Source organism: Metopolophium dirhodum, chromosome 1, assembly GCF_019925205.1.
Source record: "Metopolophium dirhodum isolate CAU chromosome 1, ASM1992520v1, whole genome shotgun sequence".
NCBI classification, from domain to species: Eukaryota; Metazoa; Arthropoda; class Insecta; order Hemiptera; family Aphididae; genus Metopolophium; species Metopolophium dirhodum.
In genome coordinates, this window is record NC_083560.1 from 88,594,353 (window position 1) to 88,609,473 (window position 15,121).

The window sequence follows — 15,121 nt, forward strand, 5'->3', positions numbered from 1 at the left end:
TAAAAAAATCGTTGGGAGAGAAATTAGAAGCAATATGTGGTGTAAATTGCGCTATATCGGACATGTGCAAGCAATGTAGGATAAAAAGGGGTAACTTCTGTAAAAATTATCATTTAGTTAATAGTTCAAAGTGGTTTGAAATTATAAGTCGTAAATTTGGTAAATGTGAAATAGTATGGTTAGTAGATGATATTGCAACATATTCAGCGTTTGATTTTGAAGTGTTATTACGCGAGTTGTATTAGAAAGTGTACAGGATTATTTGCGATAGTGGACATGATTTCTGGAAGAGGAAAATTACTAGAAAAAGCATAACACACAACAAGCCGACTGTCAGCAACAATTATTGGAATAATTTAATTTATAAGATATTAGAATTAAAATGTGAAGAAAATAATATTAATATTACAATAAATAAGTATGATTTACCTATAGAAACAAATAAAATTGTCTACAAAAATGTATTTTTAGATTCCTTAGATATACATTACGATTGTAACAAATTAGCTATTCAGGAAAATCATCGCAATATCAAATTCGGGTCAAGTAAAGATGAAATTTGGGAGTGGTAGAATCTACTTTTTGGAGAGCAGCCGTTGGAAATGGTGAAGAGTTGAACCGTCACGGCTGGATACATATGAAGAGCTTAACCGTTATATGGATACGTATGAATGTTGTACCCATGTTAAAAAATTGTTTGTAATATTATTTAAAATATAATCTTTTAACATTTTTACACGTACACTCTTATTATTATAAATCCCTATTAATATTTATATAATATATCGTTAGATGGTAAAAACGCTATATAGTAATTTCTTAGTGCCATATGTTCACATTTCTTGGTATGTTAGTAACTATTTTTGTACGGCTTCATCGAGTGAAGTGTATTTCGGTTAATCGTCCTTTGTTTCCATCACGTACTCTAGACGCCGCTAGATGGTATACATCACCTATTGTTAACCCAGCGACCTATTCCGACCCGTCTTTCGATGGGTTGTTGTTGACAATGCACAGGACAATTCCTAGAAATTGTACTGATAAACGATGGTTCCTAAAATAATTGGTAATAACTAGTGATGTACACATTTATCATAGTAAATACCCGATTAATATTTTGGTAACCCACGGCTTGAAATGCTACTCCTACCACAAATGCTCAGATTTCCGGACACTCGCTCCGTTGTCCGCCAAGACATAATCAGTCTGTTCCAGACACCCATACCTGTTGTACGTTTACTCTGCCTTTGCTCTATCCGTGTTTTCACAGTCCTAACGATTCGCTTTACGCACTCTGTTTAATTTTTCTAAGTGTTTAATTTTTACAAGTGTTTTAAATACGTTTTCATTTTAAAACATTTTCATTTTAAAACATTTTAATCATGTTTAAATGCGATCAGTGTCCGTCGGTTTTCTCCGCTAAACGTAATTTAGTCGCCCACCAAAAGAAGCATACAGGTGTATCTTTTCCATGTACTACATGTGTTAAATCATTTAATGACAAGTCGCATCTTAACAGACATATGAAAAACATTCATGGTATGTACTAAAAATATAAAGTTTTTTTTATACAATATTAATTTATTATATTTCCTAAGGTATCATAATTGTTCCAGCCCACTTAAGACCATTGCCAGCTGCGCCGATCATCGATCAACCAACACGCTCGAGCGTGAATCAATTTGCTCCAGCTCAAGTCCAGATTGCACCGCAAATATTTGTTCCTGATGTCCCGGCCGGTGGATCCAACATGTTAACCGAAGACGAAATGTGTATGGAAGCCATGGACGAATTTGAGGATACAGGTTAGTTTTATTAGAATTAATTAAATTTTTAAAAGACTGAATGATTTTAAACATCTTAAATTATTTAAACGAATACGTTACATTATTTTAAAAGACGCTTCTATATCAATAGATTTATCACAAGTTACCGTACAACACTCAATGTTTATCAAATACTTAGATTTATTTTATTATTCGACCATTAGATTTTTTAAATTACCTATCGCGAATTATTTGCACGATGACGATAAATATAGTAATATGAATTATTTACGATGACGATAAATATAGTAATATTTTTTTTTTTTTTTTTAAGATGTATCTATATCTTCAGATTTTTAAAAAGACAGATATTATTTTATAAGCTGCAAAGATTTTATTTCTCAGTCGCAGGTTGATTAGATTTTTATTAGATTTATTTATTAGATATTGATATTAGGTATTTTTTATTTTTAAAGATTCTTACACCGTTGCCGTTAACGGGAAACGTGTTTCGACTGCTAACACCACCTCAGCTGTTAGGGCAAAAAAGACGCGTATGGATATGGTAAAGGCCCCCGGATTCGTAGAAATTTTGTCGTCTGCGAGCCGTAAAATCGTGTGGTACTATACCAAAAATATCGGCAATACAATGATTTATTCAGACTTTCTTCGACCCCTCATACCTGAACTAATAAATTTGTTGAAAACTCACGTACAAAAACACGCAATAAAATTTAATTTGAAACTCGAGGCGACTTACAACCGTCCCAACGTCCCCAATTCGTCGGAGAACAGGGCGTTCAAGACCTCGGCAGTTGAAATTTACCCGGACAGCGATTTTAGAACGATTATAGAGAGGGCGTATATCAAGTTAATGAAGGAGAAGGACGAATATATGGGAAGAGGAAGTGGATTTACATTAGAGTCGATCGATGGGCTGTTGCTGGCAGTGTATAAATATACGCCGATGGGCGGATCATCGTACATACCATTACCTGAATATATTGATAGGAAGCGGGGTACCATCAACCCAAAGAATACGGACCAGCATTGTTTAAAGTGGGCAATCCTATCAAGGCATGTGACCGGACCAACGGTATGTCGTGTAGAGGGAAATAGATATAGTCAGCATGAGGGGAAATATAATTTTGACGGTATTTCGTTCCCTACACCTCTGTCGGATATATCAAATTTTGAAAAAAATAATATCAATGTAAGTGTTAACGTCTATGGGCTCGATAAGAAATTCCAACCACCTAGAAAATACCCGACATACGAGGTGTACCCGCTGCGAGTAATCAGCGAAGAAAAACCGGACCATTTCGACCTGTTGATGGTGACAGATGGCGACAACTCACACTATGTTTACATTTCAAATTTTTCCCGGCTCATACGTAAGCAGAAAACGAGACACAATGGGAGTGTCATTTTTTGTAAAAGGTGCTTCACCAGCTTTGACAACCAAAATTTAAAATTCAAGTTGAGCGGACAGGAGGCCCTGGACCAACACAAATTGATTTGCGGCGCGCACAAGCCGATACTACCCGAGATGCCGAAGGAGGGGGAGTGTGTAGAGTTCAGGGCGTGGAAAAAAACGGTTAGGCACCCGTTTGTAATTTACGCGGATTTCGAGGCGATCTTGGTGAAGACGGAGGAGAAAAAAGGAGGTAGCACGACAGTTATACAGAGGCATGAGGCGATGAGTTATGGGTTTTTAGTGAAGGCGAGCGAGGACGTGCCGGCGGATTTATTGGAACAACACGATATACCGGCGGGGCCGGTAATCTATAGAGGAAGTGAAGACAGGACGGACGTGGCGAGGCATTTTGTAGAGTCAATAGTTGAGGTGGCCCATAAAATTGAAAATCTGATGAAGACGAATATAGCGATTATTATGACTGAGGGCGAAGAAAAAACATATCAAGAGTGTAGTACGTGTAATTTATGCAAATGTGTATTAGTCAGGGGCGATAAGGTTAGGGATCATGATCATCTGACGGGCAAATTTAGGCAGACCTTGTGCTCTAGGTGTAACTTAGAGTTGCAACAGCCTAAATTTGTCCCCGTATTTTTTCATAATCTCTCAAACTACGACTCGCACTTCATAATATCTGAACTTGGTTATGATACTCAGACTATCAACGTTATACCGAACAGTGAGGAGAAATATATATCTTTTTCGAAATATATAAATAGTACCTTCACTGTTCGGTTTATCGACACGTTCAGGTTTATGGCGTCGAGTTTGTCGTCCCTGGCCGAAAATTTAGTTACACCCGAACATGAGAACTTCCGTGAGACAGCTAAACATTTTGTCACCGGAGATATGTCACTCGTGACTCGGAAGGGTGTGTACCCTTACGAGTACACGGATAGTTGGGAGCGGCTGGAAGACAGGAGATTACCGAGGAAGAGGGATTTTTTTAGTACGTTGACGGAAACCAGTATAAAGGAGAGTGACTTTGAGCATGCGAAGGAGGTCTGGGACCACTTTGATTGTGAGACGCTCGGGGATTATAGTGACCTCTACCTAAAAATTGACGTTTTACTACTGGCACACGTTTTCGAAAACTTTCGTGACGTATGCATGAGGACGTACAACCTGGACCCTGCTCACTATTATACAGCACCAGGCTTAAGTTTTGACGCCATGCTAAAGTTCACAGGCCAAAAGTTGCAATTGCTACACGATTATGACATGTTGTTGATGTTCGAAAATGGTTAGTATATATATATTATTTTTAAAAATGTACATATAATAATCTTATTTATTTTTTATAGGTATACGCGGTGGATTGGTGCAGGCGAGTAAGAGGTATGGAAAGGCGAACAACGAGAAGACTCCGGATTACGACGAGACAAAAGATAAATCGTGGATTATTTATCAGGACTGTAAGTATATTTTTATATCCGTATTATTATTTTCATACTTATTTTTTATTTTTATAGGTAATAACTTGTATGGATGGGCCATGTCGCAGTACATGCCGTACGGTGGGTTCAACTGGGTTGAACCCACATTGAACGGATTGAATGATTTGGATGCTACCTCCCCCATAGGGCGAGTGTATGAGGTGGATGTGTCGTACCCACGACATTTGCATGATAACCACAATGACTTACCCTTCCTACCGCAAAATAGTGTGGCTCGAAGGTGAGGAAGTTGATGGCGACGTTCGAGGAGAAAAAAAATTACATAATTCACTATAGGAGCCTGCAGCAGGCCATTAAGAATGGACTAATAGTAGAAAAAGTAAATATTTATATTTTATAAGATTTTAAAACAGATTTTTAACATTTTTCTTATTTTTATAGGTACATAGAGTGATACAATTTAACCAGTCTAACTGGCTGGCTAAATATATTGAGTTGAACACCGAGATGAGGAAGAAGGCGAGGAATGATTTTGAAAAGGACTTTTTTAAATTAATGAACAACGCTGTATTTGGTAAGTCACTAATACTATGTATTAAACATTTTTACTGATATTTTTTTAATTTTCTAGGGAAGACTATGCAGTCTAAAAGAAAGGAGATGAAGATGGAGCTAGTGTCGTGTGAGAGAAGGTTACAAAAATTAATCAACAAGAGTACATTTAAACACTGTACCAATTATAACGAAAACCTAAACGCTGTCGCACTGGAGAATAAAATTATTAAATTTGATAAACCTATATATATTGGTAAATATACTTTTTTACCACTTTTATCATTTATTAACACATTTTATTATTTACAGGATTCGCTGTACTGGATGTATCAAAAACGCTAATGTATGAGTACCATTATGATGTCATGCAGAGGCACTATGGAGACAAAATTAAATTAATGTACACTGATACAGGTAAATATATTAAAAACTACTCTCTTGTATATCATTATTTTAATATCATTATTATTCTAGATTCTCTGATATATCACATAAAAACGGATGATTTTTATGCAGACTTGGCGGCCAACCATAGCTTGTTGGATAGGATGGACACCGCCAACCTGCCTCATGATCATCCATGCTACATAGCAGATAGAAAGAAAGAACCGGGTGTCTTTTCCGATGAAGTGGACGGCAACATTATAACAGAATTTTGTGCGCTGAGGGCAAAATCATATGCCTTCAATATATATGCTGGACCGGAAGATGAGGAAAAAGATGAAGAAGACCGAGTAGGAGGAGAAAAGATTAAGGCGAAGGGGGTAAAACGACATGTGGTTAAAAACCACATGACTCTTGAGGACCATAAGAAGTGTTTGTTTGGGGAAGAAGGATTAGAGTTGTATAAGGAGAATATTTCAATACGGTCATTTAACCATCAACTCATGACCATAAAGACAAAAAAATTAACTTACAATAGCTATGACGATAAGAGGGTGGTGTTAGAAGATAAAGTCAACACACTAGCCCATGGACACTATAGTATAGAGTAAGTTATTACAAAATATATATTTAAATTATTTTACTAAAATTGTCTCTTAATTTTATAGAGAAGATGACATATGGCCAGAACTTGAGGAAGATGGAGGGAAATGGGGCGCTGAGGAAAAAGAATTGATGAGAGAGCTACTACAATGTATAACTTAATTTATATATTTTCTGTTAATTAGTTTTATTGTAAATGTTAAATAGTTTTATTGTAAATGTTATATAGTTTTATTGTAAATGTTATATAGTTTTTTTATATTGTAAATATTATCATGTTACTTGAGATAGATTAATATATATATATTTCTACCTTTTTAATATTTAGTTTGTTTCACATAAACTTGAAATTATTGTAAATACTATGTACGTATAACCATGATATAAGTTGGATTATTATGTTTCATTGCAATATTAGACCTTTATATTTTAAATGTAAGTGTAGTTTGTAAAATAGTAGTGTATAAACTTGTAATATTTTTTTTTTTATTTTATATTTTAAATATCCGTGTATAATTTTATAGTGTCAAATTGCTAGATATTTAAGTTAGTTTAATATATTTCATGTATTATTTTATAAATATCCTTGTATAATTTTATAATGTATAATTGCTAGATATTTAAGTTAGTTTAATATATTTCATGTATTATTTTATATTGTATACTTTATAAATATCCAGGTATAATTTTATAATGTATAATTGTTAGATATTTAAGTTTTTTTCCTGTATAAATGTTTATAATCATTTTTTTCTGTTTCAGGTAGATGGAAGCCAATATATTTAAAAAAAACCTTGTAAATGTTAACATATATATATAAATGTATGTAAATGTTAACATATATATAAATGTATGTATGTTAGTATATAAATTAAAAAAAACAATGTTAAAATATAATTATGTTTATTAAATAAAATGTATACATTCACAATTTTTTAAGAATTATTTATAAACCATTTCCTTATAGCAAATACTTTATAGAATGTACATTGTTTTGGATTAAATTCCATATGAAAAATACAACAAGGTAGAGTTTCATCGTCACATAATTGATCCAAACGTGGGCATCCAAGGTCTTCGATGTTGATTAGTGCGACTTGAGGTATAAATTCTGTAAGCAGCTGTTTTTTCTGCTCACCTTTGACGTAAATGCATGAGAACTTTAAAGAGTTTAATATTCTACTTAGTTCTTCATACTCAACATCACCATATTCTATAGTAAGTTTATGATAGTTATGTTCCAACCACTTATTAGTTTTTCGACTCTTGTTGTCCTGCTTAGCGGGGTTGGAATCTGCTTGTATTGGAGTCATTCCTATAGTTCTATGGTATGAATTATTGTATTCGTCAAGTAACTTTGGTAAAATAGAAACCCATTCATGAGAGCCACGGGCAGTGAACTCCTTATACATTTTTCCCTTCAAAGTACGATTGAACCTCTCTGCTATGCTGGCCTTTAGAATACTGAAAGTTGAATATTTGTGTATGCCATACTTGGTCATCAAAGCGTCGAAAGTGGTGTTGTAAAATTCTTTTCCGTTATCGAGTTGTAAAAGTTTCGGCGAACGATCAAGTAATATTGTAGACATTGCACTAGTAACTTCTTTACCTGTCTTAGACTTTAACGGTTTCGCCCAAGAAAATTTTGTAAAACAATCAATCACAACCAGGAAGTATTTGTAACCACCATTTACTTTTGAATATGGTATCATTTCAACCAAGTCAGCTTGCCATAAATCATTTTTTCCATAGACGTTAACTCGACGCCTAGTGAAATTTTTCCTTGCTGGTTTGTGAAGTTCGTTAGCGATTTCCCGTTTAGACATCGGGAATTCGCTTTATTAGTCCAGCCTCGTGTAATTCGTTGAAAATCGATATTATTTCGTTTGAAAAGCTTGTATTGCCAGCTGCTTTTGACGCGAGAAGCAGACGTAATCGATCAACCAACTCGTTTGGATTATCCCAATACACTAAGTTATTTTTCTGTAATTTTATAGACAGCTCGCCACCCGAGGGGAATAATTTACTAAAAATTGTTGAATATTTAGTACCACCCTTTTTTATTTTATTTCCATCTGCGGATAAATGTACCGATGTTTGAGTTAATATAGATTTATACTCATCTAAATCGTTGTCGGTAAAAATAAGTGGATTTTTTAAAAATAATAACTGATTAAGACCCGACGTAGATGGGTAAACAGTACCGTCAATAAGTATAGTGTTTTCTATAAATTTTACTTCTTTTTTACCCAAGATAATATGTCCGTTTGGAAGTTTTTTCGGACCATAGATCTTATCCAAGTCGGTAGACTGAAACCAATTTTCAATTTCTTGTTGATTGTAGTCCAAAATCGAGGATTTATTGGCAATATTTTCTTTGTTCAATCGAGGTTTATTCGATATTTTAGTTAAAGGATCGATTATTGGTTTTAATGTCTGTGTCATTAATTGTTGAACATTATCTGATCCGGTTTTTAATGCGATATATTTACGTTTAATACTTTCCTTAGCTTTAACTAGCTCATCTAACACAGTAGTTGCTTCCGTCATGACTACGTTTTAAATGATAATATTTATTAGTTGCTTCATCTTATATAACTACAAAAGTATCAAACCCAAAACGATAACGTCCGTTATCACGCTCACTATCTTTACAAATAACAACAAATGTAAACCTCTCACGGTTCCAACATGTTACACAGAAATGTTTAAATTGTGTATATGACATATCGCCCGAACAGTGCTCGTTGTATACATGTTTTAAATTTGTTTCGTCCTGTTTAAATAATACTATTAAATTCGCGTTGTCACGTATCAGCTGTTTTGGTACTTTTGAATAACTCTGGGCCAGATAGAATATATCTATTTTATTGTGGCGACCTCGAGAAAAATAATCTCTTATAACGTTTTGGTGTTCACCAATAACATCGTCCAAGATAAAAATTGAATTTGGTAAAACTTTCTCGGGTGGAATTACTTTATCATTCTCGAAAAAGGTAAAAATGTTCATACCGTCTATTCCATCAATAATACGTTTTAATAATTTATATTTAGGTTGTTCCAGCGTCTTGGAGTATATGTAAACGTTTTCAAATCGTAACCCGTTTTCATCGACTAGTAGAAAATACATCAGATTGGTCTTACCACACCCCGAGCTGCCAAGTACCAACGACCTTATCGTATTTGGGAAAAGCTCTCCATGTCTCTGTTGAATTGTCTCGGGAGAATCAATATTATAAATTCGAAGTTTTTTCTCTTGTTCGATAAAGCGCATTTTTTTTTTAAATTTTTCACTATAAATATAGGTGCTATGTTAGCGATAGCGTCACACGATGTCTCCTGTTCGTAAGCGAAACAACAATAAAGGCTCCGGTCTTATTAACTCTGTTATAAATCATTTACCCGTGGAATTACATTTACCTGGTTATAGGTAAGTCGCTACAATATATTTTGACTAATAAATCCGTTTTAAATTTTGTGATTAATTGTTTTTAGATTTGCCGGTCCCGGAACCAAATTGAAACAAAGATTAGCACGAGGAGAACGTGGTATAAACAGACTTGACGAGTTGGCCAGAGCACACGATATCGCATACGAGGAAAGTAATTTGCTAACTGATCGACATAGAGCAGACGAAGTATTAGAAAATCAGGCTTGGGAAGTGTTTAAATCTAAAAACACAGGTATCAAAGAAAAAGCGGCGTCTTGGCTAGTCACTACAGCCATGAAAGTCAAACGTAAGCTTGGAGCTGGTTGCGGATTTAAACAAATGGTTTTGGCTGCTGAAAATTCCATCAAAAATAAAATGAACGAAAATAATATAACACAATTAGTAAGAACATGTCTGTCAGCTGCGAAAAAAATTAAAAAGAATAAAAATAAGAAAACTAAAACACCAAGAATTATACCAATACCGAAAAAAGGCGGTGTTCTACCTTTAATTCCTATTTTTGCTGGTTTATCAGCATTAGGCGCGCTTACCGGTGGAGTAGGTAATATAGTAAAAGTCGTGAAAGAATTAAATTCTGGAAAAAGCACACCTATTCATTTAGGCAAAGGATTATATCTTACTCCTCACAAGGGTAGTTCTTATAAAATCGTAAAAGGTAAAGGTTTATACCTAGCACCACACAAGGGCGGCTCGGTTAAAAAATCAAGGTCAAAAAACTAATTTCTACGTTACCCGATAGAGCGTTGTACGATTATGAGATTATAAAATACGCTGACATGTCGAAAATTCCTCATTTCATCGGTGTATTTGCTAGAGACAAGTTACCTCGACGAGCAAAACATCAAGAGTCAGCTGTAGTTAATTTAGACATCGAAAACGGTACAGGTACTCATTGGGTAGCGTATAAGAAAATCGGAAAAAAAGTTAAATATTATGATAGTTATGGAAATTTAACGCCACCGCTAGAATTACAGAAATATTTCAACGGTTGCAATATCGAATATAACTACGAGAGACATCAGAAATATAACACAACAAACTGTGGTCATCTGTGCTTAAAATTTTTATCATGTACACTATAACGTTAACCGGCAACTCTAGCGAATTGTCATGTGACTTTTTTCCACCGATAGAAGTCAGTAAAAATGCAAAAATCTGTCTGTTAGGTTTTCAAACGAATAATTCTATTCCTAACGTAAACGAAAAGTGTAATAAAATATGCTTCACATACAGTAATGACAATAATACGAATAGCGACAGCTATGTAATACCTACCGGCTCTTATGAGTTGAATGAAATTGAAGCAGCTATAAAACGTGTATTGCATAATACAGATACTTTATTCGAGTTGAGAGCAGATAATAATACACTAAAATGTACAATGTTTTGTAGTGAAACTGTAGATTTTCGTATGACTGATAGTATAGGACAGTTGTTGGGGTTCAAAAATCGTAAATATGCTGCTAATGTCAAACACGAATCAGATACGTTGGTTAATATTACCAAAACAAACTGTATATATATCGATTCAAATCTAGTTATGGGTTCATTCGTCAACGGTAAGCAGTGCCATACAATCCACGAGTTCTATCCGAATGTTCCTCCAGGCTATAAAATAATAGAGGTACCAACACATTTGGTTTTTTACTCCATTAATTCTACATCTATAACACACGCAAGTATAATTTTAAAAAATCAGGACGACGAGTTGATCGATCTACGGGGCGAACCGCTATCAATACGATTATTAATTCAAGACTCGTGATGGGGCTTCAATTTTACAATATAAATAGACCTGTATATGAAAACCCCGTTAGTCGTGTTAAAAACACTAACAAGGTAACAACTCCGAAGAAGAAAAAATATTCGAGACGAAAACAGACTAGACATAGTCTAACACCCGACAATTTGGTTTTTCTACGCTCGATTAACGTCATTTAATATGGACGACACATATTTAGACGTGACGGCTGGATACATCGATGATTGTAAAATAACTCAAATCGACTATCATTCTTTTTTACCGTATTCAACATCGGCTCTTTCTAATAATGATGAGGTGCGTATTGCTTTACATAACACAGATTCTTATACACTACCGTGCGAGAGTTATATTTACATCGAGGGAACAATAACCAAACCTGCAGAAATAACTGACGAGATTAGATTTATAAACAACGGACTGGCATTTCTTTTCTCCGAAATGAAATATGAAATAAACGGAAATCAAATTCAGAAACTCGTCAATCCGGGTATATCGACCACATTAAAAGGATATTGTTCGTACAATAAAACAAATATTTCCTCACACCAAAACGCTGCCTGGGATAGTGATTTTAAAAATGTTAATAAAGATTTTATTGATAGTGGTAATTTTAACGGATGTATTAATCTTAAACATTTGTTTGGTTTTTGTGAAGATTATAAACGCATTTTAATAAACTGTAGCCAGCAACTCATATTAAATAGAGCTTCGATTGATATGAATGCCATCAAACAGTATAAAAATAATGAAGCTGTCGTAGACGCTCCTAAACTAAAAGACGCTAAAATAAACATAACAAAAATATTGTGGCGGATGCCTATAGTGAGAGTTAGCGATAGAGAAAAAATTCGACTGTTGAAAGTAGTCAACAGTCAAAAACCCCTGACATGTACGTTCAGGTCGTGGGAACTGTGTGAATACCCATTTTTACCTCAAAACACTTCACATTCGTGGAAAGTAAAGACATCCAACAAGTTGGAAAAACCTCGATATGTTATAATCGGATTTCAAACTGATAGGAAAAATAGCACAAGTAAAGCAATGTCATACTTCGATCATTGTAAAATTAAAAACTTGAAAGTCTATTTAAACTCCGAAGTATTCCCCTATGAAGATTTTCAAAGTGACTTTAACAAGAATAAGATGGCGACATTATACCCCGCGTATGCAGAGTTCCAAAAATCTTACTACGGTCACGACGATGTAACACCTCTAATGAACCGATCAGAATTCAAAAATCACTCTCCAATCATAGTTGTTGACATGAGCCGACAGAACGACAACGTGAAAATGTCAACTGTTGACCTCAGAATTGAACTAGAAGCTGATGAGGCGTTTCCAGCTTCCACTTCCGCATATTGTTTAATATTACATGACCAAATTATTACTTATAATCCATTTAATGGCGAAGTAAGAACCTTGTAAATATTTATTGTAAATACTTTTTGTAAACCTTAATATTTTATTGTAAATCTTAATATTTATTGTAAACCTTAATATTAATAAATGAAAATACTTTTTTTTATATATCACGCTTGTTTTTATTTCACATAAATTATTTTACACATATTAAAATAGACGCGGTTTAACATTGCGTACTGGTTTTGGGTGTTCAGCGAATGTTGAAGGAGATCGTTTTTGTGTTGGCACTGCATGTTCGATGTAAGCCGGCGGTGAATAAAATAGATTGTAGAAATCTGGTCCATCGTTTACGTCGACCGATTGTTGATTAGAAATCTCGGTTGGGCCGTCAATATAATCTAGTGGCTGGGAAAAAAATATAAAATTAATATTGTTTTTATTTTTAAAAATATGATTATATAAATTACCTTTAACTGTATAAGTGATTCGTCTTGCTCGTTGAATATATCGCCGACCGGTGAATAGCTTGGCGACGTTGGTGAATCCATCTCAACATTCTGTAACTAAAATAGAATTGTATTAAATATTTTTTCTACATGTAATATTATTATATTTATGAATTACCTTATTTAACACAGATTCTGCTAGTGGTTTAGCTGCACATATTTGTATTTGGTGTGCCAGGTTTGGAAAAGATTTGATGACTCTATCGTCTTCCACGTTTTTAATGAATGTTGTCATCTCATTCAAATTTATCGGTGGTGACTCCATCTGTAAACATTTCTTGTGTAGGTATATTACGAACTCCTCGCTCTGGCTTTGAATTAATGGCGTGCTGTAAACTTCTTTTCGTATAATACTTTCTGTAATGCTCCGCTCCAGATATTGTAGTTGAATAAGATCTGCTCGGTTCAGTAGAACTCTACAACCGTCTCGGGTTTTAGACTTAATCACAAGCACATTTTCCCCGGTATAGACCATACTTGATAGTTTCACTATCTCGTCTTCGAAAAATATAACGCGTTTATATTTCTGCGGCGTATCCAGTATAAAAGACAGGATATGCCCCATATAATAAAATATTTTTTTTAAAAAGACTGGAGTAATATGAACGTATCTCGGTGAAGTTAATATATTTACAACGACCTGGTATTTTGCATCTGGTAGAATACCGACTTGTATAAATTTGCGACTCGCAAAGTCAAGTGTGAAGCTTGTGGCTTCAATGAGTTCAGCCGGTGACGATGGTGGCACATAAGTGTAGGTCTTCTTCTTATATAATGCTGCGTTGTCTTCAATTGAACCAGCCATGTTTTTAAAAATCGTTTTAAAATAATAACCACTTGAAAATTTAAAAGACTTGAATAAACTAAGTATCGCGGAGTAGAATCGTAAGTGTGAAAGACTGAAGACAGACTGATTGAATATCGACTCTTGGAGAGTCAAATGTCTATCGAATTGAGACAATATTCATTTGTTTTATAATGTGATATTATATATTGATTATTATAAGTTATTGATTTATTAATTATAACTATATTATATATTTTGTTTTAAGATTATTAACTTTATTTACTAGTGACTAAAAATAAAAAGTCAATTTCATTAAAATAACCTAGTAATATTCTCATTTTTTTTTTTATTTACAATAAATCCTCACTATTATAAAGAAAAATGTCTTCTTTATCTTCATTGTCAAATGATATTCCATATCGCATCATAAGGATTGAATTGCACTGCTGTTCTACAATATTTCTAGCAATTCTTTCTAGCTGTCTTCCTTGGAACAAAGTAGCATCAGCTAATGACTTGATATTTCAAAACGTCATCAGCTTCATCAAATTTTCTTTTCTTTTTTATTTTCTAGCTGTATTTGTAAGCGTTGGCTTACATTTTCACTGGTTGACTGTATTGTTTTAAATAGTCAACTTCGTGTAAATCAACTTCACGTCTACTTGTTTTTACAATGGGACTTATACTATGGACCGAATTACCAAATCCATGTTACGGAATAAACAAAATAAAAGGGTTTTTATCAAAACCAACAAATACAACGAAATGACAGGTTAAAACTGAACAAGTGACAGACGAAAACCGCACCAAGTAAATGCAAACGGCAATACAATGGTGTGGTGTTCATCTGTCATAACCAAACGCGCGGGCCAATCAGCGACTGACTAAGTTATCAGAAAGGGTATATATACCGGACGATCTCGATAACTTAGTCAGTATCATCATTATTATCATCATCATCATCATCACCAGAATCCAGTCAACAGCCAGCCGGTTCACACCTACTCTGCCGACCAACACTGCATCCAGCTTCTGAAGCAGTACCTTCAACAGGGCAACAGCGCCCAC

The 15,121-nt window shown here is 34.4% G+C and overlaps 4 protein-coding genes across 4 annotated transcripts; 3 read left to right on the forward strand and 1 right to left on the reverse strand.

The window, feature by feature from the left end:
• Positions 1-1,382: 1,382 nt before the first annotated feature.
• On the forward strand, positions 1,383-4,719 carry LOC132944084 (uncharacterized). Its single transcript, XM_061013253.1, has 5 exons — positions 1,383-1,539; positions 1,599-1,805; positions 2,243-4,486; positions 4,548-4,662; positions 4,716-4,719. The coding sequence occupies exons 1-5, from the start codon at positions 1,383-1,385 to the stop codon at positions 4,717-4,719; spliced, it is 2,727 nt and encodes a 908-aa protein (XP_060869236.1).
• Positions 4,720-4,738: 19 nt separating this feature from the next.
• LOC132937213 (uncharacterized) lies at positions 4,739-6,344 on the forward strand. Its single transcript, XM_061004034.1, is given in 7 exon segments — positions 4,739-4,907; positions 4,910-5,019; positions 5,082-5,214; positions 5,272-5,448; positions 5,505-5,609; positions 5,670-6,186; positions 6,248-6,344. Coding segments are annotated over 7 exon segments (1,308 nt in total).
• Positions 6,345-11,575: 5,231 nt separating this feature from the next.
• LOC132944098 (uncharacterized) lies at positions 11,576-12,764 on the forward strand. Its single transcript, XM_061013274.1, has 2 exons — positions 11,576-12,682; positions 12,741-12,764. The coding sequence occupies exons 1-2, from the start codon at positions 11,576-11,578 to the stop codon at positions 12,762-12,764; spliced, it is 1,131 nt and encodes a 376-aa protein (XP_060869257.1).
• Positions 12,765-13,339: 575 nt separating this feature from the next.
• On the reverse strand, positions 13,340-14,071 carry LOC132946499 (uncharacterized). The gene has a single exon (XM_061016533.1). It carries the CDS (start codon positions 14,069-14,071, stop codon positions 13,340-13,342), a length of 732 nt encoding a protein of 243 aa, XP_060872516.1.
• Between the last annotated feature and the right edge of the window lie 1,050 nt (positions 14,072-15,121).